The sequence below is a fragment of the Hemitrygon akajei genome, chromosome 4 (genome assembly GCF_048418815.1).
Source record: "Hemitrygon akajei chromosome 4, sHemAka1.3, whole genome shotgun sequence".
NCBI lineage: Eukaryota > Metazoa > Chordata > Chondrichthyes > Myliobatiformes > Dasyatidae > Hemitrygon > Hemitrygon akajei.
The window spans coordinates 67,713,126-67,740,530 of NC_133127.1; the positions used below are offsets into that span (position 1 = coordinate 67,713,126).

At 41.6% G+C, this 27,405-nt stretch overlaps 1 protein-coding gene across 12 annotated transcripts in view; it reads left to right on the forward strand.

The window, feature by feature from the left end:
- gab1 (GRB2-associated binding protein 1) overlaps window positions 1-27,405 on the forward strand; it is a 204,082-nt gene that overhangs the window by 99,779 nt on the left and 76,898 nt on the right. For 11 of the 12 annotated variants that reach the window (XM_073042776.1, XM_073042773.1, XM_073042774.1 and 8 more), the window contains exon 2: window positions 12,451-12,745. In XM_073042776.1, the coding sequence (XP_072898877.1) occupies window positions 12,451-12,745 (295 nt within the window). Of the gene's footprint in view, window positions 1-2,218; window positions 2,401-12,450; window positions 12,746-27,405 lie in introns of those variants that run through there. The other variant, XM_073042782.1, reaches the window with a different exon arrangement.

Here is a 27,405-nt window from a genome sequence, read left to right on the forward strand (position 1 = left end):
TGGAGGGAAATGGGGGTGGGGGAAGGTGGAGAATTATGGGAAATAAAAGAGAAAGAAAGGTAGGGCTGGGGGGAGATTATAGGGAGGGGGGAAAAAGAGAGAGCAAGAGAACCAGACTAAAATAATAGATAGGGATGGGGGTAAGGGGGAGCAGGGGTATCAACGGAGGTCTGTGAGTTGAATGTTCATGCTGGTAGGTAGGAGGCTACCCAGGTGGGAGATAAGGTATTGCTCCATCGACCTGCGTGTGGCCTCATCTTGACGGTAAAGGAGGCCATGGACAGACATGTCGGAGTGGGAGTGGTCTGTGGAATTGAAGTGTGGGGCACAGGGAAATCCCGCCACTGCTGGAGGACCGAGCGCCGGTGTTCGGCGAAATGTTCTCCTAGTCTGCGGCAGGTCTCCCCAATGTATAAATGGCCACATCGGGAGCATCCGATACAGTATATCACCCCAGTTGACTCGCAGGTGAAGTGGTGCCTAACCTGAAAGGACTGTCTGAGGCCTGGAATGGTGGTGAGGGAAGAAGTGTTGGGGCAGGTGTAGCACTTCTTCCGTTTGCAGGGATGAGTGCCCGGAGGGAGGCTGGTGGGGAGGGATGGGGGGATGAATGGACAAGGGAGTTGCGTAGGGAGCAATCCCTGCGGAAAGCCGAGAGTGGAGGGGGGGAGGGGAAGATGTGGCTGGTGGTGGGATCACGTAGGAGGTGGCGGAAGTTACGGAGGATTATACGTTGGATCTGTAGGCTGGTAGGGTGATAGGTGAGGACCAGGGGGACTCTATCCCTAAGGGGCTTCCCTTCATCCACTATCAACTCTGCCCTCCATCGAGTCTCCCGTATTTCACGTGCCTCTGCCCTCACCCCATCCCCCCGCCAGCCCACCAGGGATAGAGTATACCCCCATAGTCCATCCCTCCTGATTGCTTAGTCCTCATCCAGTCAGGTTTCCCCTTCCCACCTTGTTTACAATTGAATTCCAGTCCTTGGAGCGAAACCTTTGTCTTAGTTGAAATTCATATTCTCTAGTCGTATTTCAATGGCTTTCTTCACCAGGCAAGGCACAGTAATTTTGTACCATTGGAGTTATTCCTGTGGCCATTATGACTACAATGTTCTGCTACGGCTGATTTCTCCGGGTAACCCAAACTGATATACCTCCTGCGTTTCTTGATGTGGGTCATCTTTGAACCACGTAAATTGTGATTTGAGCTTCCTTACGGGTTTGTGGATGATTTTAATCCAGTATTTCTCCCAGAACCAGACGACCTTTCCAGAAACCATGGAAATATAGAGAAGATGGGCAGTAGCAATGGCTTCCTCCTTGTTGTTAGGTTTTCTGGCTTTTCTGTCAGCCCTTTTAAGGGCCCGATTGATTTCCTTTTCCTTGTAGCTATCCTGTAAGATGGGACTCTCGGAACTGCCTAGTGAAGAAAGCCACTGAAATAAACTAGAGGAAAAGAATTGTAACAAACATGAAGGTGTCGCTGGAATTCAATTGTAAACAAGGTGGGACAGTGGAAACCTGATTGGATGAGGACAATCCGATCAGGAGGGATGGACTATGGGGGGTATAAATAACACCGGACTAAACATGCCCAGGCATCATCTGTGATAGAGATGGCAGAGTTTGTCATCAAAACATCGGTTAAAATTGATACCTGTACCCGGCTGGAAGCCAGAAAAGAGTTTATTTGTCATATATGCCGGGAAAGCACTAGATCCTTTTACAAAGCATGATTTGAATGGCTGTTGAATTGATTTTATATTTGGTGTAAGAAATTTTTCCAAAATATACTTTTCGAGCTTTTTTAGTGCACATCTTGAATTCCCAGAATGATATAATCTGTTTGACATTCAGTTACAACCTAAAAAATGTTTGCTCGTTTCCTCATAATATTGTGCTGCATTGCGACCTGACGAGCATATAATGTTGAAGCCATAATGGACAAAAAACTGGAATACAGTGGATTCCAGTTAATCGGGCCATCAGTTAACTGTGACGGCCGCTTATTGGCGACAACTCTTAAAGGACAAAACTAATTGAGAAAAATAGCAGGAATTCCCTTATTATTATTTCAGACACTATGCCATTTAATTGGGAAGGGTGACTTTCGTTGAACTGTTTCGATCTAGCGTCAGTTGCGTGCACTCGTGTGGCTGTTAAACACCACGCAGTGCTGAAAGCGATCACTTTTTAAATGGTCAGCTTTGTGTTTGAGTTCAAACAACAGTGATTTTTGTTGTTGAAAGTTGGCCAGAAATAAGCAGTAAGATCATTCAGAGCTGTACTTCTCAATGCAGTTTCAAACGTTTGGGCTTGGAGACGCCAGAAACGGCTAGGAGTGAAAAAGAAGCGATTTCACTACTTCAACGAGTTAGGAACTACAAAGAATTTGAAGGTAATGACAATCGTCTAGAATGTCACAATGAAAATGAAGATTTGGAGTATGCAGTCATTAAAAGCATTGTATGAAGGCAGTCTGTTATCTATACTAGGTGTCTGTGCTGATTTTGATCATTTACAGTCAATCAAAAGAACACGGCAGTGTACACTGGATGAATTCCTCCATTGCTAACTATTAGATAATTTTTTAGTACTGTAGTAATACTGGTAGTGTTCTAATTGTTCTGTAATTCATTGAAGTAATTTGTTACTCAGTTAAACAAATTTTTATGCCTTTGAACTATATCCAAGAAGCTTCAGCTAACTGGGGCAGCAAGCTAATTAGCCCAAAATGTATGGTCCCAATGTGTCTCAATTAATTGGAATCCATTGTATATGGTGCTGGGATGTTGTTCCAGCATGTGGAACTTCCTGTGAGGTGACTCGTGGTAATAAATGCATTTTATCCTTCTGTAGTTGCTTGCTCAGCAGGAGGAAGTGTCAAGTGGTCATTCCAGGTCAGATTGTGAAACTGCCATGCAAGGACGGCAAGAGAAGTAATTCCTGTTTACTGATCATTTTACCTTCAGTCTCCACTAGGAATAATGCAGCTGCTTCCCTTTGGATGACTATTTGTTGTACATTTTGTGCAGTTAGTACACTGTTGTTATCTTTGAGACCTGTTATCGTTGCAAGAGAAGGTTCAGTGAAAAATTCTCTAACGTGCGGAGTTGTATTTCTGATTATCAATCAAAATGTTGACTACTGTGGCTCATTAGGAATCTATAGGTGTCTACTTGAAGATTTGATTTATCAGTAATTTCTGTTCCTCAGCACTAGTTAGCAGGCTGATGCTTGCCAGCTATTTAAGAATGCAGCCAATTCTTATCTATAAATATATTTAGTTGTAAAATTACATGTGACTTGTACAGATTTCAACCAATCATTTCTATATCAATAAAATTTAATGCCAAACTCTTTTTAAATATGTTTAATATCATACTGGCTGACCTTTTTCTGTTATCATAATGCTAATGGTGTGCTCATTTTAGTATTCCATTGAATAATTCAGGATTCAATATCAATTGACCTTATACTGGCTTAACAAATTTTCTGATCTGACTAAATGCAAATTTTGAACTATTTTTAGAAGATTGCAGGCTGCAACAGAACACAGAAAGCAGTGAGATTACAAGGAAACTCTAGTCAAAGTGAAGCATGGCCTGATGTTCTGATAGCCTTAAGAACTGAATACTATATAATTGGATATTTTTTAGGAGCAAGTCAGAATCCGTTTTGTTATCACTGGCATATGTCATAAAATTTCATAACTTTATGGCAGCTGTACAATTAAATGCTTGATAAATATAGAGGAAAGAACTGAGTTACATTGTATACATATGTTTATTAAATAGTTAAATTAAAATATGTCAAGCAAAATAACAGAAATAAAGTGGTGAGATAGTGTTCACGGGTTCAATGTCCATTCAGAAATTGGATGGCAGAGGGGAAGAAGCTGTTCCTGAATCACTGAGTGTGTGACTTCAGGCTCCTGATCCTCCTTCCTGGCAGTAACTGTGTGAAGAGGACATGTACTGGGAGGTGTGGATCCTTAATGATGGATGCTGCTTTCCTGAGGTACTGTTCCTTGATGATGTCTTGGATACTACAGAGGCTAGTACCCATGATAGAGTGGACTAATTTTACATGTTTCTGTAACCGTTTCTATCTTGAGCAGAAGCAACTCCCCTCCCCCCACTCTCCAATACCAGATGGTGCCAGCTGGAATGCTCTCCACGGTTCACTTGTAGAAGTTTTCGAGTGTTTTAACTGACAAACCAAATCTCCTCAAACTCCCAATGAAATACAGCTGCTGTCTTGTCTTCTTTGTAGCTGCATCAATAAATTGCATCCAGGTTAGGTCCTCAGATATTGACACCCAGGAACTTGAAATTGCTCACTCTCTCCACTTCTGATCCCTCTATAAGGATTGGTATGTGTTCCTTCGTCTTACCCTTCCTGAAGTCCTCAATCAGCTCCTTGGTCTTGCTGACGTTGAGTTCAAGGTTGATGCTGCGACACCACTCACCTAACTGTTATCTCTCACTCCTGTACACCTTTTCGTCTCCATCTGAAATTCTGCCAACAATGGTTGTATCATCAGCAAATTTGTAGATGCTATTTGAGTTACGCCTAGCCACACGGTTATGGGGGTAGAGAGACTACACCAGTGGACTAAGCACACGTCCCATCAGTATTGTCACCGAGGTGGAGATGTTATTTCCAGTCCACAGGGATTGTGGTCTTCCGGTTAGGAAGTCAAGGATCCAGTTGTAAAGGGAGATACAGATGCCTATGTTATATAGCTTTTCGATCAGGACTGTAGGAATGATGGTGTTAAAAGCTGAGCTATAGTCAATAAACAGCATCCTGACGAGGGTATTTGCATTGTCCAGGTGATCCGAGGCTGCATGGAGAGCCATTGAGATCACATCTGCTGTAGACCTATGTGGTGATAGGCAAAATGCAGTGGGTCCAGGTCCTTCCTGAGACCGGTGTCGATTCTAGCCATGATCGACCTGTCAAAGCATTTCATCACTGTAGCTACTAAATGATAGTCACTGAGGCAGCTCACACTGCTCCTCTTGGGCACTGGTATAATTGTTGCTCCTATGAAGTAAGTGGGAACTTATGACCATAGCAGTGAGAGATTGGAAAATATCTTTAAATACTCCTGCCAGTTGGTTGGCACAGGTTTTCAGAGCCTTACCAGGTACTCCACTGGGCCCTGCTGCCTTGCGAGGGTTCACCCTCTTGAAAGACAGCCTGATGTTGGCCTCCGAAACCAAGATCACTGGGTCATCGGATGCTGTAAGGATCCTCATAGCTGTAGGTTAATCTTCCCTTTCAATGTGAGTATAAAAGCCATTGAGCTTATCTGGAAGTGAAGCATCACTGCCATTCATGATGTTGGGTTTCGCTTTGCAAGAAGTAATGGCCTGCAAACCCTGCCAGAGTTGACCTGCATCCGATGTCGCCTCCAACCGCTCCTGAAATTGTTTCTTGGCTCTTGAAGTAGCCCTCTGCAAGTCATACCCGGTTTTCTTATAGAGACCTGGATTGCCAGACTTAAATGCCACAGATCTAGCCCTCAGCAGACTACAAACCTTCTGGTTCATCCAGAGCTTTTGGTTTGGGGATATACAGTAAGTTTTTGTAAGCACACTCTCATCCACACAGGTTTTAATGAAGTCAGTGAAACTGTGGCGTACTCAAGCAGGCTCAAAGATGACTCCCTGAACACCGTTCACTGATTCAATCTGGTTCTGTCGGTGCTCCTGTGCCTCCTTGGTCCACACTTCAGTCTCCAGTCTCTGCATGTACTCTGAATAGAAGTGCAGCCAGGTGCTCAGACTTGCCGAAGTGTGGGTGAGGAATAGCACAGTGGGCACTCTGAACTTAGTGTAACAGTGGTCCGGTGTGTTATTTCCTCTGGTGCTACAGGTGATTGTTGATTATTGTTTAATGACCTTATCAAGCTGGCCTGGTTTAAATCCCTCAGAATGATGGAGAAGACATCAGGATACGCTGTTTCATGCCTGTTGATTACAGTGCTCATTTCATTCAGAGAAGGTTTTACACTGGCCTGAGGTGGAATGTACATTGCTGCCAGAAAGACCGCTGAAATCTCCCACGTCAGGTAAAATAGCCAACACTTTATTGTGAGATATTCATTGTCTGGTGAGCAATATTGGGACGTCACTGACACATTAGTACACCATGAGGAGTTGATCATGAGGCATGTACCTCCACATCTGCTTTTGAGAGATTCGACTGGCCTAGCTTAACGATATATTGTGAGCCCGTCTATTCGAATTGCTGCATTCGGCATGGAAGGGGTTAGCCAAGAATCCATAAAACAAAGAATGCATGTGTTCTTAACGTCCCTCTGATACAGCACCCTCGCTCTGAGATCATCAGTTGTATTTGCCAGAGACAGCGCGTTTGCCAGCAAGATAGTTGGTATTGGGAGTAGAAAAGCTCGTCTTTTTAAACGCACCATCAGACCAGCATGTTGACCCCTCTTACGCCAGCAGCTTCTGGAAGGGGCAATGTGCCAGTCTATTTCCTTCAGTTTTAAGCAGCGATAGATCGTTTATTCGCATTAGAACGTCATCATTGACTGTACACAGTATTGATGCAGTTATGGTTCTCAGCTATAGCAAGCATAAATTAGAATATTTGATGTTTTCCATCGTTTTCAATAAGAGCTGCCATTAGGGTTGTCTGTGATGGCACCCTGGAAGTAATCAAGTCTTTGCTGATTGGAAAGAAACATAACTTATGAAAAGGAAATTTCCTCTATACAGTATTAGAATACCATATGATTGTTAATAGACTCATGAAAGTGCTACAACTGCATTTTCAGTTACAGACAAACTAGGAGCTATATGTTGGAGCAGCTGCCAGAGTTGAAGTGTCACCATTCACTTGGTGAACGTGGCAGTTTGGCAGCCTCAAACAAACAACCATTTACAGTGTATTAAGTGCCACACTGTGCATCAGTCCAGTGTTGTGCAGTGTTGGTGGAATTCTATTCGGGAACTCTGTATTCGAGGGTTGTACTATATCCGTACACTTACAGTATTGGGTATTCTGGATTGGTCAAATAGAGAGTTGAGAATGGTTTTGCAATTGTTCTTCACTCCCAGTTAAAGAACCTCATAAACTTTAGGTTTCATCAGTTTGTACCTTCCACTATCACGGCTTTTAAAAGTTCAATTGTGAACTTATTGGGAGTGTTTTTGGGGTGTGCCTATTGCAGCGCCTATATCTGAATGAATGATTAAAATGGAGTTGATGCAAGAACTATGATAGTGGCAGCTACTCCAACGTATTAATGTATAATAAAGGATACATATACTGCAACATATAATTGTAGTTGTGAAAAGTTTGGATAGATTTTTAAAAAGTAATTATTCTACTAAATTTCTTTCCCCTCCACTTCTCCCTTAGTCAGCTAATCTGCAGATGGCAGAGATCAATGGGTTTGCACTTTCGGGTTTTATTTAGGTGGACAGTCGATTTCAGTTATGTAAACTTTTCATTCAGAAATCTGTCAACCCAGAACAAACTTAGAATTTCTGAATTTGAGTATTGACTTGGGTTCAAGAAAAGATGCTTGTTCAAATTGTTTTTTTCTCAGAATATCCATTTAATGGTGCAATTAAAAGGTAAAATTTGTACTTTTCCACTTCCCAGTTTTCCTGCTTTTTCACTTTTCCTTCCTTTCAAAGTTGGTGCTTGGGACATGGATTAGTAGAAGTTTATAGTCCTGTTATTTTTCAGGTCACCATTCTGTGCTTAAATGTAGACTCTGGAAGTTGGAAAGCTGTTTGTTTGGAGAGCCAAATATAGCGCATCTTCATTCTGCTGGGTAGGGGATTTGCGCTCAGCAGTTGAAAGTTGGAATCCTTACTCATTTTTAGTTCTTTTTGGATGAATTGTGACAATACTGTGTCAGCAGTAAGAAGTCTGGCTATCACAAACTGAAATTTTACTCAAGTTTGTATTATAGAATAAGTGGGTGGGTATTTTGTTTTCTAGCAGCTTTAGTCATGCATTGGTCATAGTTATTAATTGGCAATCCATGTGGCAAATTTCATTTCTGAATTCATAGAAATGAGTTGTGTAGTGTTACGTACCCCGTAACTGGGTTTACAGACCAGCAGAAATAGAAGTATCCGTTGGAGTCTGGTGGTACCGAAACTAAAGGTGTTTATTAGTAAACTACACAAATACAGTACCAAAAATGCAAATATACATATAAAACAGGTTAGCAATAATAAACAATACATAAAAGTGTAGGAATAATAACAAGCAATAATAAACAAGCTCTATCGATGTCTAGGGGTAAATGAATTGTCATAGAAGAGTATAAAGTTCAGTTCATGCGTGCTGAGGTAGTTGTGGCTGTTGTGTTGTAATCAGTGGAGAGAGAGAGCGAGCAAGAGATCAGACAGCTGCAGCAGGCAAACCTTCTGTTGCTTTCTTATTCCGTCGTATCGTTGTGGTCATTCAGCTATGACCCCTCTTCTTCAGCTAGACCGTTCTTCTGTGGTGGACTCGTCACTCTGGCATGAGTGGACACACACACACAAGTCCCCACCGGCCCTGCTGTAACACTGTGAGCTTTATTGACTGATCTCCTGATTCGGTCTCCGAAACCCCCACCTTCCTGTGGGTTCACAACACTCGGAGTCAGTGTCCACTGGTCTGTCTGAGGGGTGTCTCCCCAGACCTGTCTTATCCCCACTGACGGGGTCTCAGCCATCCATCAATTCTAAATGACTGTGTCCATCAAATCAGGCCACTCCTGCTGTCTCCTGAGGAATGTTAACGAGTAAAGTAACGTCCTTGTAGTGAAAGGTAAATAATCCAGGAAGAGCCAAAATATAATAAATCAACAGTCTCTCTCTCTCTTATCTGTAGCAGATGTTCCTGCCTCTGTGCTTCATCCCTCTCTCTCATTAGCAGCATAGCAATAGCAATAGTTCATAGTTCTCGGGGGGGGGGGGGTGGAATGGTTAACTCTGCACCCCATTGTCCATCAGGTTTGTTCATCACTCATAACAGTAGTGTGTAGGAGCCATGCGTCTGTTCTGTATCTGCATTCTATTCTGTGTTGTGCCTTTATTATGGTAGCTAGTCACCCGGGTGGGGGCAAAGGGAATAAGTTGCGTGTTTGTGCTTTGTTCTGAGCAGTTTAGTTTGGTTCTGGGACCACCAGGTGACGTATCTTTTGTTGACTACTTAATTGCATCGCTTCAAGGTTGTATATTTTGCTAGTTGCTAATTAAGGATCAAATGCATTTCTGCAACTTTTGGGACATTATAATTGGGTGTATCATACAAGGATAACAGCCCGTGCTTGGTGACCAGTTAGATTAATCGCTACGTAGTCTCATTTGATCTTGGTATTCTCTCGCACACAGCTCAACCAATGCACTTATGTTTTACTATTTTATCATCAAAAACATAAACTTAAGTATTGAAGTATTTTCTCAATGGACTTTGAACCCATATATATAAAATGCAGTTATTTATCATGTATTTCATTGTACTGCTGTAAAATTAACGAATTTCACGACATACGTCAATGATATTAAATCTATTCTGGTACATTCGGTTATCGAATAGTGATAGACGTTAAGTGAATATGTCCTCAGTAGTTTTATCTGAAATCTTTGAAGTGCATTCTAGTGTGTTTCTGCTGAAATTGGTGCACATTGCTAAAACACATAGAAGAAGCAACTTTCTGTTTAAAAACCAGAGGAAACGATTTAATCCTTAGAGAAAACACAGCGTGGTAGTGTAGCAGTTAGCGTAACATATTATAGCACCAGCGGTCGCTGATCAAGATTCAATTCCCTCCACTGTCTATGAGGAGTTTGTACATTCTCCTCATGACTCCATGCATATCCTGCAGTTTCTTCCCACATTCCAAAGTTGAGGGGTCGGGGTTGGTGAGTTGTGGGTTTGTTACATTTGTTATGCTAAAAGTGGTCATGATGCAGCATATTTGATTTTTGCCCTTCTATACGCATTAGACACAGCTATTTTAATTTTGGTGGATCTTTGGTGTGGCACAGCAAACTGATTAGGATGAAGCGTTGCCAATGCTAAATATGCCAGTACCGTAAATTGACTATAATTGAAATTGCAATAGCTTTGCCCTCGGTTAATTAAAACTATTAAATGTGTTCTCTGACTCTTAGATTGCTATAGCCTTAAATAGACTGTCCCTGCTTCCAAATTGTTTGCACACATCCCGAAGAGAAAAGCCCTGTACTGAAGCAGTAAAAATAACGGATTGCCATGGTGTGTTTCAATCAAATGTCTCAATAATAAACTCAGTTTTTAAAAGTATTTCTGCTTCATCTTTTACTGTGCAAATCTAATTATGAAGTTTTTTGTGAGTTTGTTTTAAAGTAGAGTGGATGTTTAGGGACTATAATTCAGAGGCTGGGACAAATACACCAAGATGTGAGTGTAAGTTCCCGGAAGGGGACTGAGAATTTCAACTCGATCAATTAAAACTGGAGCAAAAAAAGAAGTTCTGTTAGTAATTGTGCCACAAAATTATTTTCATAAAAAATGTAACAAAACTCAATTTAGTTTATTAATGTCTGCGGAAGAAGGAAATTTGATGTCCTAAGTTGATCTAGCCTGTATGTGACTCTGGATCCATCAAATTAGTTAACTCTCAACGACCCTCTGAAATGGGTTAGTAAGCCTCTTGGGCATGATTTGAGATGAGCAGTGAATATTGACCCAGCTGGTGACATCACTATCCTGTGAATAAAATTGAAAATAATATAATCATGAGGAATATTTTTAAAGTGGTACCCTTGATTTTTTTTTTAACATTGTGGTTAACATTTTGGCATGTCAAGTTTGGGACAGTATTCACTTTAAAAGGTAATGGAATGGTAGCAAAAGAAAGTATTTAGATTTGAAAGTGTTGATGTGAGCTCTGCTCTTAATAAGTCACTTGTTAATGTTGTCACAATTTATAGCTCATCAAACAATATATCCAAGGTCATTGTATCATTAAAGCATATTGTAACTTACAATTCCAGCCTTTCTTTTGAAAAAACTTCCAATCATCTCACACAAAATGCTGGAGGAACTCAGTGGGCCAGGCAGCATCTACGGGGAAGAGTACAGTCGATGTTTCAGGCTGAGACCCTTCTGGTGTCCTGCAGAAGGGTCTCGGGCTGAAACGTTGACTGTACTCTTTCCCATAGATGCTGCCTGGCCTGTTGAGTTGTGTGTCGCTTGGATTTCCAGCTTCAGCAGGTTTTCTCCTGTTTGTGATTTTTCTAATCATGCCTACTATCAAAGTAAGATTCTTCGCTGCAGTGGTACATTATAGAACAAAATAAACCAGTCGTCTTGAGCTTTTTGTTAGGTGAAAAGTTTTTGATTTGATATGAGTGCATAATCTGTCACTTTCTGTGTGATGCCAAGAACATCTTGTGCTATCAGAGATTTTATATTAATGAAATTGGACATTCAACTGGGCACTAATTTATTACCACTTGGGGCATGTGAAGGGCCCCATGGTATTATTTAGAGTAGGTGGATCTGCTGGTACTTTAATAAGTATTTATTCCTCAGCCCTCACCAGTGGGACAAATTTTGTCTCATTTTTACCTCGTTGGATCTTGCTTTGCGTTAGCATAAATTAACCACAATGTTTTGGAAAGCAGCAACCCCATCTTTTTGTGTGTGGGGGGGAAAGTAATCATTCATTGACTGCACCAAGATGAGTGTCGTCTAAATTTACTTTCTAATTAAATATTATAACCATATAACAATTACAGCACGGAAACAGGCCATCTCTAGTCCGTGCTGAACACTTAATCCCACCTAGTCCCACCGACCTGCACTCAGCCCATAACCCTCCATTCCTTTCCTGTCCATATACCTATCCAATTTTACTTTAACAAAATATTGCATTTTGTTTTCTCTCCGTCCATCTTGTTTCAAATATGCTGATATGATGAGGGTTGAAACAACAGGTGATGGTCACCTTAATTAGGGAAAGGAGCATTGACGGTAATACCGACTGCAGATTAACAGGCATCAGCTTCTGCCTGGAAATCTATCTACATTTTACACTGCTTGTTGACTGTCTCTATCTTTTTCAATCAACCTTTGATTGTTTGAGGAAAAGTGAATCAAACAGAAAATGGGCACTTTGGAGCAAACATCACTAGCATTGCATCTCAAGTTAAAAATATTTCCCTCACGACCTTGCTTTGGATGAGGTGCCAATTCTGCTTTATTGCAGCCATAAAACTTAAAACCAATTGTAAATATTCTCATAAACTGGAGAAATGAATGACAGAATTAAATTTATTACCAGTTTTCTCCACCTTAACTTTTATTTTTGTGTTTAAACACTCTGGGTTTCATTCCCATACTGCAGAGCAGTGAATGCATAGAAAACCATAATGGTGCTGACTCTCCAATGGCATTTTTCTCTTTTATTTTTCAGGCATGGAAGAAGCGGTGGTTTGTACTTCGAAGTGGCCGTCTGACGGGAGATCCGGATGTGTTGGAATACTACAAAAATGATCACGCAAAGAAACCGATCCGTGTCATTGACTTAAATCTCTGTGAGCAAGTGGATGCTGGCCTGTCCTTTAATAAGAAAGATCTTGAGAACAGTTATATTTTTGATATTAAGACAATTGACCGCATCTTTTACCTGGTGGCAGACACCGAAGAAGAAATGAACAAGTGGGTCCGATGCATTTGTGACATCTGTGGGTTCAACCCTACTGATGAGGGTGAGTGCCCTGTCTGCTTTCAGCTATGTTATTTTTAATAGCGTACTTGTATCATTTACTCCCTAAATGAAATGCAGAGACAACTTAAAGGGCCACCTCTTTGCTGAATTAAATAACGTTCAAAAAGATGGGGTGGGGCACAATTAAGTCAAGTTATGCTTTTCGGTCCAAGAACACTGATATGACAAGCCAGCAAGGAAGTGATAGACACAACAAGTGTAACAATGAAAATGAAAAAGAAGTGTTGCAGGTTCTCCCTGTTAATAACGTCAGTTAGCCATCCAGAGGGAGCAGTGGTATTTAAGGACTTCTGATGTTTTAACTTCCTCTGAGGTAGTGAGCAACTTATTATTTCCGTAAATGAAATAAGAAAAGTTAAAATTTGACATTATAGCCTCATGTTGAAGTCCCTTATTCCACAGATTCTTTGCATGAGAAAAGGGTTTGTTGCTACCTTCATTTAATTTGTACTTGATCTAATTGAACTGCTTATGGAGACTTGTGTTGCCAGGGACATATGAACAGCTGAAACGGTGCTTTGTAACTTCAAGTATAGGTTCGTAATATAAATCAATACAAAAATGGCCTTAATGCTGATCCCTACTCACTTTCCCTCAAGTCCAAAAGCACAACCGTTCATCATAACACTGTCTTGCCAATGATTCAGCAGACCTTGTTTCTATGTTATTGCAAACAATAGAATCTGCAGATGCTGGAAATCCAAGCAACACACACAAAATGCTGGAGGAACTCAGCCCTGCCGTAGGGTCTGGGCCCAAAACATCAACTGTACTTTTTTCCATAGATGCTACCTGGCCTGCTGAGTTCCTCCAGCATTTTGTGTGTGCTGCTTTCTCTGCAATTATTTCATTTTTATTCACCAATTTTTCCAACTTTGCTGATAAGCCTGTTCATATAACACGTGTTCTGGAAGTCCAGGTGCACAACAGCAGCTGTAATACATTATCAGTTCTATTAGATGCTTCATCAGAAATTCCTCCAAATTGGTTAAACATCATTTGTCCTTCAAGAAATTCATGTTGGTTTTCCTTAATACATATTGCTGTAGGTGACTATCCCATTTCAGTGTTTCCAAAAGCTTTCCCTTTTAACTTTGACTGGCCTGAAGATGCTGTTTATGATTGCACCTGAGTTTAAACCAGGAAATAAGGATTGTATTCCGGTCCTCTGTCACCAACAACCCCCCCCCCCCCAATATTGAATGAGCATTGAAAGATTATGGTCCATATCCCAGTATTTTCCTCCAGCACTTCCCTCAAATTATGGGATGTATCCTATCCGGTTCTGTTGTTTCATTTAATTTCAGCCAACTTTTCAAGTACCTTAGTGGTATGACTTACTCAGGTATCCTTCAATCTTCTTCAATCTCTGAATATCTTTCTGGTGACAGCAGATCCAAGTATTCTGTTAATGGTACTCTCAAGATCTATGTACAGATTCAAATTTTAGTTTTTAATCTGGCCCATTCCTTCACGTGATAACCTTGGCTATATACAGTGTCAATAAAAAGTCTCCCCCCCCCCCCCCCAGAAGTTTCCATGTTTTATTGCTTTACAACATTGAATCACAGTGAACGGTTTAATTTGGCTTTTTTTTTGACACTGATCAACAGAAAAAGACTTTCATGTCAAAGTGAAAATAGATTTCTAAAAAGTGAAATCAATTACAAATATAAAACACAAAATAATTGATTACATAAACATTCACCCACTTCAAGTCAGTATTTAGTAGATGCACATTTGGCAGCAATTACAACCTTGAGTCTGTGTGGATAGGATTCTATCAGCTTTGCACATCTGGACGCTGCAATTTTTCCCCATTCTTCTTTACAAAACTTCTCAAGCTCTGTCAGATCGCATGGGGATCGTGAGTGAACAGTCCTTTAAGTGCAGCCACAGATTCTCAATTGGATTGGGGTCTGGACTCTGACTTGGCCATTGCAGGATATTAACTTTGTTGTTTTTAAGCCATTCCTGTGTAGCTTTGGCTTTATGCTTGGGGTCATTGTCTTGCTGGAAAACAAATCCTCTCCCAAGTCGCAGTTCTCTTGCAGACTGCATCAGGTTTTCCTCCAGGATTTCCCTGTATTTTGCCTCATTCATTTTACCCTCTACCTTCACAAGCCTTCCCGGGCCTGCTACAGTGAAGCATCCTCACAGCATGATGCAGCCACCACCATGATTCACAGTAGAAATGTTGTGTTTTTGATTATGTGCTGTGTTTGGCTTATGCCGAACATAGTGTTTAGTCAGATGGCCAAAAAGCTCAATTTTGGTTTCATTAGATCATAGAACCTTCTTCCATCTGACTTCAGAATCTCCCACGTGTCTTCTGGCAAACTCTAACCGAGATTTCATGTGAGTGTTTTTCAACAGTGGCTTTCTCTTTGCCACTGTCCCATAAAGCTGCGACTGGTGAAGCACCCAGACAACTGTTGTTGTATACCCAGTCTCTCCCATCTCAGCTACTGAAGCTTGTAACTGCTCCAGAGTTGTTGTAGGTCTAGTGGTGGCCTCCCTCACTCGTCCCCTTCTTGCGCAGAGTCACTTAATTTTTGAGGACAGCCTGATCTCGGCAGATTTACAGCTGTGCCATATTCTTCCATTTCTTGGTGATTGACTTAACTGTACTCCAAGGGATATTCAGTGTCTTGGAAATTTTCTTGTATCCATCTCCTGACTTGTGCTTTTGAATGACCTTTTTGTGGAGTTGCTTAGAGTGTTCTGTGTCTTCACGGTGTAGTTTTTGCCAGGATACTAAGTCATCTGCAGCAGACCTTCTAGATATAGGTATATTTTTACTACAATCAATTGAAATACCTTGACTGTACACAGTGATCTCCATTTAACTAATTATATGACTTATAAAACTAAATGGCTGCACCAGTGATGATTCTGTGTGTCGTAATAGAGCGGACGAATACTTACACAATCAATTATTTTATGTTTTATATTTGTAATTAATTTAAATCACTTTGTAGAGATCTATTTTCAGTTTGACACTAAAGAATCTTTTAAGGTTGATCAGTGTCAAAAAACCCAAATTAATTCCACTGTGATTTAATGTTATTTAATGCAATAAAACATGAAAACTTCCAAGGGGGGTGAATACTTTTTATAGGCACTGTATACATCCCTATGGAAGTTTGTTTCCCTTTTTATGTTGACAGCTAATTTTTTCTCATATTCTCTCTTGTGCGTCTTATCTTAATTTCCCTTCCTGGTAGGTTTTAAAGAGTCAGCGGTTCTCGCTGGTATTTACAGCCTTACACATATCATTTGCGGCCTTTTTCGCTTTATCTTTCTTATCTTTCATTATTAGGCAGCTCAAGTTGGCTCTTCATGTATTGCCTTAATTGTACCCTATCTTACTTAAATGCAGCCCATTGTTCTGTTGTAAATTTGTGTGTGAACTTTTGGCTCCAATTGACCTGGGTTAGATTTACTCCCGTTTGAAATTGGTGTTCCAGTTTTTTTTTTAAACTGTACACCCTAGATCCTATTGCTTTTGCATCATGAAAGACCCTCGGTAAAAACAAATGAACTATGCTGTATGAATTTCAGATGTAGAGAAGATGGGGCCAGTGGCGAGCATGGCTACATCATGCTTACTCCTTGGTATTAACATAACCTTTTGCAGCAAGGCATCAGAAATTGGGCAACATGCAGAAGGGGATTGAAGTTCTGTTATCAATTGGTAGAAAGGACAATGTTCAACATCATTAGATGTTAGATGAATAGAGGTAGGAAAGTGGAACCATTTTGTGTAGGTGTCCACACTCAATTCTGCACTGTTAGGCAATGATCTGGTACTTGCCTAGACAACAGACAACTGTCTCCCAATAATTCACTAATGTATAACCTGAGTGAATGTCCCCCTGGGATTGCTCTCCCTGCAGCCCAAAGTTTCTCGTTACAGAGATTTGAGGATGTTATAGAAATTACTTGGATAAAAGCATTAATTGGCTGCAATTATAGGAATTGTCTGTCATAAAGTTCCATCTGAACTTCCAGTTTGAGGTTCAAGGTCCTCTGGGATTATTTTGGAAAAAGTGGGAATTTTTTAATAATTGCCACACCAAAACTAGGTTTTTCTGATAATGATGTACATGTTAATTCTGGGAATCTGCTGCAATCTGTATTGAATTGATGATTGCATGTTGCATGTAAATTGGAACTGCGATGAATTGTTGTGGAAAGGGTGTATAGAGAGCCAAGTTCCCTTGGTTTCTTGAATCAGTGTCAGCTGTTCTGTTGGGTAAATGTCCTGGCTTCACAGACTTACCAGCTCATTTCTGTGCTGTTCCAGGCATGCTTCCAGTTCGTTCCTTTACCTGATGTCATGAGTGTGGAGGAAAAACTGCATCATGACATGGGTTATGTTGAAGCACAATTCTGCCATTTGTGTATCATGAATGAGTTGCTAGATCTGTTCTGGATCTGTCTTGGGGCAGAATTAGTTCCACAGAACGTAACAGGTGGGCATCCTTATTGTGAAGATGTCTCTGAGGGACTGCTATGATGATGTCCACTAATAACCGGGAGGCCAGGTGCATCTGGAGCTGCTTGATAGCAATTCTATTTTATGAATTATAAGGAAGAGACAGTTTAATGTTTATTTGCTTAAGATCCTATGGCAAGGAAATTGAAACTCAATGTAAACTTGTAGAAAACACCCCATGGAGCGAGCAGTCCAGGCTCAAAAGTCTTCATGTAGCATTTCAAATATTTCAGAGATAACAGCCTTGAAAAACCTGCTCCTGTAAATGCATTATTCACCAGTGAGGCCCAGGCATTGTGGTTCCTCTGAAGAACCAGGGAATGGGATCTTCCTGGATGGACATGCCCTTGCCTCCTTCCTTCCCAATTTACTCCCAGTAGTCAGTCATGACCATCGTGTTGCCTCCAATTCTTCAGTGCTGCCAGAGGAATCACTATTGAAGCAGCCGTGCAATGGCTTCCCAGTCGAGAAGGGCCTTGACCCAAGGCGTCAACTGTCAGCTTTGCTCTGTAGATGCTGCCTGACCTACTAAGTTCCTGCAGCATTTGGTTTGTTCCAGATTCCAGCGTCTGCAGGCTCTTCTATCTCCAGCCATGGATCGAGCATCACAACATAAAACATTGCAGAAAATGTTCTGTGAGCTTCAGGAAGTGTTTGAGCAGCCTGCAGCCTACTCTCAAGCTACTTGGTCAGTTTCTCTGATGTCAAAGGCATCTGTTCAAGGGATAAGGAAAGCAACACACTAGCATCATATGTTCCTAATGATACAAAGCCTGCTCCATATTATATGGTTATAGCTTTGAAGGCCAGAAATGAGTGTCATGTCAATGCCATTAGGTGCATGACTTGACACCAAGTCCTCCAAGCGGATCACCAATCTTTAGGGTTTGGAGGCTTGTGTGCCTCAAGGACCCGGAAGGCTATGTTGGCTGGAGTCAGGGCCTCACGTTTGAATCTTGGTAGGGTCACATTAAGGAGTAGAGGACAGACTAAGAGTAGTCCAGCAGTCCTCCAGGTTCAGGGTTTCAACTCGGGGCTAACAACCCTGACTGGTAAAAAAAAATGTTGTTACAGTAACAGCAATGAAGAATCCTTCGATATCTGTGTACGACAGTATGGACAGGCAAAGATGGAGGACCTTCATTGCTGCCCCAAATGTCAGTGGTATGATGAGCAATAAGTAAGTTGACACCAAGAATGTGTGATATGCTTGTGTGAACCTCAAAACTCAATTGATCCAATTCCCAGCTTTGAAATGTTCAGGTTTGCAGCATATCAAACGCTCCAGACCACTGAGATGCTTAAAATACTTGATTGTGCTCCCTCGCATGGGCACCCTCATACAGAATTTTTAAATTCATCCAGCAAATATTTTCTAGTATGCATATTATAAGCTAGTTTGGCAGGGTAATGGTCGATGGGAGTTATTCTAGTTGGAAGTAGGGTGACCAGTTTATTAGGTACCTCCTGTACCTGATAAAGTGGCCACTGAGTGTATTCATGGTCTGCTGCTGTAGCTCATCTACTTTGGCATATTGTGCATTTAGAGATGCTCTTTGCACCCCACTGTTGTAACACATGGTTACCTGAGTTACTGTCATCTTCCTGTCAGCTTGAACCAGTCCACTGACCTCTCTCATTAACACAGAATTGCCGCTCACTGGATGGTTTTTGTATTTTGCACCACTCTTTATCAAATTTAGAGACAGTTGTATGTGAAAAATTCAGGAGTTCAGCTGTCTCCGAGATGCTCAATCCACCCCATCTGGCACCAACAATCATTCTCAGGCCAAAGTCACTTGGAGCACATTTCTTCCCCATTCTGATGTTTGGTTTGAACAACAACTGAACCTCTTGACCATCTCTGGATGCTTTTATGCAGTGAGTTGCTGCCATATAATTGGCTGATTAGATATTTGCATTAATGTATAGGTCTACCTAGTAAACTGGCCACTGAGTGTGTGTGTGTAGTATATATTGGTAGATGAGCTTGCTTGGAGACAGTGTTGGAGTTAGCACAGAAGACTGACAAAGGATACAGCAGGGCATAGATTAATTGCATATATAGGCAGGAAAATGGCAGATGGAGTTTAACCCAGCCAGATGCAGAGGGAGATCAAATATAAAGAGACAGTACACTATTAGTGGCAGAACCCCTAACAGTGTTGATGTAGAGGGTTTTTGAGGTCCATGTCCATAGCTCCCTGAAGGTGGCTACATAGGTTGATATGGTGTTAAAGAAGGCAAATGGCATGCTTGCCTTTATTAGTCAAAGGATTGAGTTTCAGTCAGGAGGCTATGTTGTGGCTTTGTAAAACTCCAGTTATGGAGTCTCTGGAGTGTTTAAGAGTTCTTCTTGTTCCATTATAGGAAGAATGTTGAGGCTTTGGAAAGCATGCAGAGGTTTTCCAGGATATTGCCTGCTTTAAAGGGTACATGCCATAAGGATAGTTTGGATAAACTTGGGTTGTTTTCTCTGGAGTGGTGGAGGCCGACAGGAGATCTGATTGAGGTTCATAAGATCGCGAGACAGAGTAGATAGCCAGAATCATTTTCTAGGGTTGTAATAGCTAATACCAGACAGCATGCATTTAAGATGAGGATGTAACTTCAGAGGAGATGTCTAAGGCAAGTTTTTTTAAAAAAACACTTTAAGTGATGGACGCCTGTAATGTGCTGCCTAGGCTTGTCGTGGCAGCATTCAAAAGGCCCATGAATGTCCAGGAAATGGAGGGACGTGGGCATTGTGTAGGCAGAAGTGATCAGGTTTAGGTGAGCTTTTGATTACTAATAGGTTCAGCAAAACATTGTGGGCCAAATGGCCTGTTCCAGTTCTGTTCTGTTACTATTCTGACAGACCAGTATGAAATTCAGCCACGGTCATGCTTGAAGCTCATTGTGTTTTCAGAAGTATTTTTGTAGCAGAAGCAATCATTTTGCAATGAGTGGAAGCAAGAATCCTGGCTGACTTGTATATACATCTCCTGATCTTGCTTGATCCAGTGTTGGGCCTAGATAGATTAAATAGGCAGAACTAATCCCTCACAATTACAATCCTAGCCGCTTCACACTTTACAACACGCAATTGTATGTATGAGTGGTATTCTCATATCTCCAGCTGTGTAGTGCAAAGTGTACGCAGCGTGGGGAGTTGTGTATCTCTCCATCAGCTACACTTTTGTAAAAAGCCTTTTTGTTTCATACACGCCGAAATGATCCATTTACACGGGCAAACTACATGAGTCTTATTTGTGATAGTTTTGTGTCTAATACTGCAACATATTTGTACTTGACCCTTTCCAATTTTATATCATTAATTTTCCTCCTTTTTAAGTTAACGACTTGTGTTGTGGTTCAATTTGTCAATGTAGTCTGCACCTAGTCTTTACATAGTGTTATTCTTGATGCTTGTCACTAACTATTCTCAGAAATATACACATTAGTGTCCAGAGATCTAACCACTCAGTTAACTCGGGAATATGCCTGCCTGAGAATTCCATATGATTTTTAAGTTCTGAAATTGGCAAACATTTGCACTATTGGAAAGTCTAAAGATATAACCTGTAATGTACAACTGTAGTGCCCAGTGAGCCTTGCAATAGTGGTAGGGAAGTTTTTGGAGAATATTTTGAAGGACAGGAATTGTGTTTATTTGTAAAGGTGGGGACTAGTTAGGAGGGGACAGCATAGCTTCATGCAGGGATGATCATGCCTCTCAGAGTTGATCGAAGTTTTGGGATGGTAACTAAGAAAACTGATGAAAACTACATGATAAAGCTTTTGACACGGTCCCACGCAGGAGCTGGTCCAGAAGGTTAAGCAACAAGGATGTGGGTAGCTTTGGCAAACTGGAATCAAAATTGACTTGGTGATAGGTGTCAGAGGGTAGCAGTGGATGTTTTTTTTATTGAAATCTAACACACAAGTGTATCACAGGGATTGATGCTGGGATCATTGTTGCTTGTAATATATTTGTATGAGAAAGTACACAGACTGATTATTAAATTTGCAGACAACACAAAAGTTGGTGGTCTTCTTTATGAGTGAATAAAGTTGCCTAAGGATACGACAGGACATAGCAACGGAAAAGATGGGCAGAATGGTGAAAGTGGCACAGGTGCGGGGGAAGTCATTGCAAGCTACTTTCAGTGGAAACATTCACTACCAGTGTCGCCTCTAAGCTGAGCAAGTGTGCTGCCGTGCAGTAACTGAAATGCTCCCATGCATGTAGCTTTTGTTGCTGCGCAGCCGGAATAAATGCAGATGAGAAGAAGTCTACCAAGTGTGAAAGCTTCTCTTTGTTGGTTGTATTTTGTTATACCCTTCAACTAATAAATAAAATTAAAGTATGATTTTTTTAATTTTCATTCTAAATATTCATCGTATAAGAAAAACATTGAAAGTGCTGCACAGTTTTCAGGCTGTGTTTATATATTTTAAAAAATTACTGCTCTGAGCAATGTTGGTCTGTGCAGCTGTAAAGAAAAGTTTGAAGGAACGTTGTTCATTACATTTATTAAAATGGTTCAATCTATAGTAACTAACACTATTTTCTATATTCTTTCGTTGCTTTGTCTTTTCTACTGCTGCAATGTTCTTGTGCTTTGGAATGATGTGTGGATGGCATGTATGCTTTTCACTATCTAGGTGCACGTCACATTAACAAACCAATTTCTAAACGTGAGGTAATGCATTCTGAGAAGTCAAATTTGGTAGGACGCATAGAATAAATGATGGGAACCTTAGGAGCATTGATGTGCAGGTGGAACTTCATCACAAGTCTGTCGCTCGTTGAAAGTGGTAACTCGGGTGGAGAGGAGCGTGAAGGAGGCATTTGCTTAAGCAGAGACGTTATGAAAGTTGGGATGTTGCATTGCTACAAAACTTTGGTTAGATTGTGCTTGGGGTGTTGTGTACAGTTCCGGTCACCATGCAACGGGAGAGTGTGGTAGCAACAGAGCCCAGGGTGGTGCCTGGAATAAAGGGCTGCAGTTGCAAAGAGAGATTGGATAGGCAGGGTTTACTTTCATGGGAGGCAGAGTGGAGATGTTGTAGGCTGATAAAATTGAGAGGCATGAGTGGGATAGAAGGTCAGAGTCGTTTTCCCAGGGCTGGGTATTTGAGAACTAGAAGACACAAGTTTCATATGATTGGGAGAAATAAAGTATTCAAAGGTTCATTTATTATCGAAGTATACAACTCTGAGATTCTTCTTCTCCAGATAGCCACAAAACCAAGAAAAGGATGGCAACATAATCATCCACCCCCAAACCCCCTCCTCTGCACGAAGCACAACAAAAGCATCAGCCCACAAATACCCCTCTCCCTGTACAAAAATACATACAGAAACGCAACACGAATATTGACTACCAATACCCCTCTCCCTGCACAAAATGCCACAAGAACATCAACCCCCAAATCCCATTCCCCTGCACAAAAATGAGAAAGAATGGGTGAAAAACACATAATATATATATCTGGGGGGAAAGAAGTCCACGGTCCAAGTCCACCGGGCAGTGGCCAACCATGCAGGTTCCCCTCTCGGGCAGCAGAGCGATCCCAGCAGCAATCAGAAGGCAGGCAGCTGACACTCACCTTCTGCATTTGCCTTGATTTTAAACTGAGGATGGTGTTTTTATGGAATGAGCTGTCAGAAGAGGTTGTGGAGATGGGTATAAGAACAAACTTTACAAGACATTTGGACAGGTATTTGGATAGAGGTATGAGCTTTGTGCAGGCAAATGGGATTGGTGTTGATGGGCAACGTGGGCCCAAAGGGCCCATTTCTGTGCTGCACAATTCCAATACTAGGTGCTTGTGGTCACACATATGTTGTACTTTTCTTTTAAAGAAAAGGCATTTGCCTGAGCCGCAGGCTGCTGTGTTGGGAACCTCCTGCCAATCCTTGTCCACTTTTGGCACTCCCACCCCTCCCTCACCAAAAGTCACTTGCCACAGAGAAATCTCCGGGCTGTGATAATAGCCACACAATGAGACTAAGAGAGGACAGCTGCTAGTGAGGGAGGCCACCATATTGGAGAAGTCAACATGGAGTTGCTGCTGCCAGTCTCCAGAAGGGGTCGGTGCTGGCCAGTCTGGGTGCAGCTCTGAGCCCCATATCTAGGTGAGGAGCAACTGCCCCACGTGCCTCTCCAGCACCCGGTCTCTTAGGCTTCAGAGTCATACAGCATATATAAGCTACTCTTGTATACAGTAGATTGCAGTCCATTGGTTAATCGGGAGATGAATATTTGGAACAACTCTTGAAAGAATAAAATCTAATCAAGAAAATAGCTGGGATTGCCATCATTTAATAAGGGCACAATGGTGCATAAGTGGGACAGGCCACTGTTGTCGAACAGTTTCTAACTAGAGTCAGTCATGTGCTCCTGTATAGCTATTAGACACCACACTGTGCTTAGAGCGAACAGTTTGTAAATGGTGCCTGTTGCATGTACTTGTGTTCAAAATGCATTGGTTTTTGTCACTGAGCGACATAAAATGAGCAGTAAGACAATTCAGAGATGTAAACACAGATTCTACTGATGCTGGAAATCTAGATCAACACATACAAAATGCTGGAGGAACTGTCGAAGGGTCTCGGCCCAAAACATTTTCTGTTAATTCAGAACTGTTCTTCTCACTGGTGTTTCAAGCATTCAGACTTGGAGATGCCAGAAATGGTCGGGACTGAAAATGAAACAATTTCACTACTTCAAGAAGATAAGAACTAGGAAGGTATCAACAATAAAGATTTGGAGGATGCAGTCGTCGATATCGTTGTATGAAAGCAGTCCATTATCTGCTTCCACCTGGCCCTCAAATTCACCTGAACCATTTCTGGCATTTCTCGATCTCACTGTCTCTATATGTGAAGATAGCTTATCCACCGATGTCTATTATACACCAACAGACTCTCACAGCTACCTGGACTATACCTCATTCTACTCTGCTACTTCTAAAACTGCCATGCCCTTCTCTCAATTCCTCCATCGCTGCCACATCTGCTCTCAGGATGAGGCATTTCATTCTAGAACAAAGGAAATGTCCTCCTTTTTCAAAGGAAGGGGATTCCCTTCCTCCACCATCTGTGTTGCTGTCAACCACATCACCTCCATTTCACACACATTTGCTGTTATGCCATCCTCCACACTACCAGGGATAGGGTTTCTCTTGTCCTCACCTACCACCCCACCAGCCTCTGCGTCCAGCACATAATTCTCCAAAACTTCCACCATCTGCAACAGGATCCCACCACCAAGTACATCTCCTCTCTCGCCCCCCCCCCCCCCCCACTTTCTGCTTTCCACAGGGATCACTTCCTACGCGACTCCCTTGTCCATTCATCCCTTCCCACTGATCTCCCTCCTGGCACTTATCCTTGCAAGTGGAACAAGTGCTACACCTGCTCCTAAACTTCCTCCCTCACTACCATTCAGGGCCCCAAACAGTCCTTCCATGTGAGGCGACACTTCACTTGTGAGTCTGTTGGGGTCCTATACTGTGCTTGGTCCTCCCGGTGTGGCCTCCTGTATATCAGTGAGACCCAACATAGAAGGCCACACTCGGGTTGGAGGAACATTTGGGTAGCCTCCAGCCAGATGGCATGAACATCAATTTCTCAAACTTCCAGTAATGCTTCCACCCCCCTTCACCATTTCCCATCTGTTTGTCCCTCTCTCACCTTATCTCCTTGCCAGATCCATCGTCTCCTGGTTCTCCTCACTCCACCCCTGTTCTTTCTTCTGTCTCTTTCAATTTCTGAGCTCTTTACTTTATCCCTTCCCTCCAGGTTTCACCTCTCGCCTGCTGCTTCCCTCTCCCCACCCTCCACCTTTCAAATCTACTCCTCATCTCTTTTTCCCATAGATGCTACCTGGCCTGTTGCATTCATCCAGCATTTTATGTGTGTTGCTTGGATTTCCAGCATCTACAAATTTTCTCTTGTGAACTGCTTTGGGTGTCTGTGCTAATTTTGTTAATTTACAGTTTATCAAAATAACACAGCAGTGGACACTGGAAGAATTTCTCTGGCGATAACTATTATGAGGTAATACGCAGTTTTGTAGTACTGTAATAGGATTGGTAGTCTAATTAGTTCTGTATTTCATTTAAATACATAATTTGTTACGCAGTTAAATGATATTTTATCTTTTTTATACCTTTTTAAATTATTTCCATGAAACTTCAGCTAATTGGCAGCCACTTAATTGAACAAATATGTACCGGTCCCAATGCAATGCAATTAAACAAATCCACTGTACATTCAATTTTTTTCAGTTTTTTATGCTTATTGTGTTGTTTTTACGCTGATTCAGATCCAGAGTAACATTCATTTTGTTCTCTTTGACACTTGTGTACTGATGAATGACAATAAACCATCTTAAATCTAAAAAAGCATTGGGATTAGTCGTTGGATGTGGGCTATGTTCCCCGTTCAGCAGCAGGGAGGGCAGGAGATTGCTGTTGGTTCCCGGCACATCAGCACTGACTGTATGTACCTCACATATAGACCTCTTATAGTGCCGATTCCATTTGTTATTCAGTCTCGGAGCAGAGAGAGTGAGATAGTAGTATTCTGGAAGTTTGTTACTGTGTGTTGTCTATTATCTGTGTGGGCCCTTTGCTGTTCAAGTAGACTTGAGTGAAGTAATTTTAACTGAATGTTTTTAGGAAGAGCATCTGGTGGTCTGATATGGAACAAGACGCGTCACTGCACTTTTTAGAGTGAGGTCATTACACGCATTATGTAATGAGGAGTGACCCAACGGAGATCTATTGAATGTTGAAACACCTTGATAGAGTGGATCTGGAGAGGATGTTTCCTATGGTAAGAGAGCCTAAGACCAGAAGGGACAGCCTCAGAATAGAGGGGCATCATCTTAGAACAGAGATGAGGAGAAATTTCATTAGACGGAGAGTGGTGAATCTGGAATTCTTTACCACAGGCAGCTGGTGAGGCCAAGTCTTTATGTATATTTGTAGGTTGATAGACTCTTGATCAGTCAGGATATGAAGGGATACAAGGAGAAGGCAAGGGATCGGAGCTGAGAGGAAAATTGGATCAGCCATGATGAAATGGCGGAGCAGACTCGATGGGCCAAGTGGCCTAATTCTGCTCCTATACCTTGTGGTCTTATTATGTAACTAATACAGCCTTACAGTAAAGGTTGTAACGTAACAGTATTACAACCTTTGTTTTTCTAGTGTGCTGTAGGTTATTTATATTCTGGCTATTAATACACATTTTAGGCCATCAGGATGTCTCAAGGTGTTACAGGTTCTTTTGAATCGAGCATACTGTTGTTATTATGCAGCCCACATTGCAACCAGTTTTATTTTTAGCAGTGCCACATAAACATTAAATACGATTTGTTTACTAGCAGGTCTGTTTTTAGTTCAGTCAACTGAGGACATCTGTAGAACAGCCTTCTCTTTGAACACTGCCGTGGGCTCACTCAGGCACCAGAAGCCTTGGTTTAATGGGGCTTCTTCAGGACTAGAATCTCACCTCAATCGCAAGGATTTCATGCTCAGGGTTGAGTGGGGCTTCTTTCAAACTTCTGAAAGTGCGATTAACCGAGCTAGCTCATTTTGAAATTGACAAATGTCCCCTTTAAAGATCAAATATGCTTTCAGGAGATGAGTTATTACTGAAAATATACAGCTGTCCAGTTAAGTGCACGATTTGATTGGATCCGTTGGTCAGGTTAGAATATCTTTCACTTGCTTTTCTAGATTGTATTTCAGATCCAGTAACAAACTGCTGTTTCACTGCTCTGGATATTGATTAATTGAAAACATCAATCATTGTCACATTTGAAATTGGTTGCAGAGAAAATTGAGCCAGCAAACCTCTCCAAATTAATGTGAGCATGGCACACACCATACTGGCAAGCCAATTCCTGTAAACGCTACTTCAGCTAAGAGATGCCTTGGTTTGTGCCTCACTGGTCACTCATTAAATTCCCATTGGTTCTTTGGGTTCATTGAAAATTTGTTAATACTAATGAAGTCTGTGCTAATTCAGGGTCTTGATTAACAATATCCTGCACCTTCCATGCTTTTAAGACAGCTCAAGTTTTAGACCGTAGTTGCATGAAGAGTGCAGATGCATAATCATTCCACCCCCAGCTACA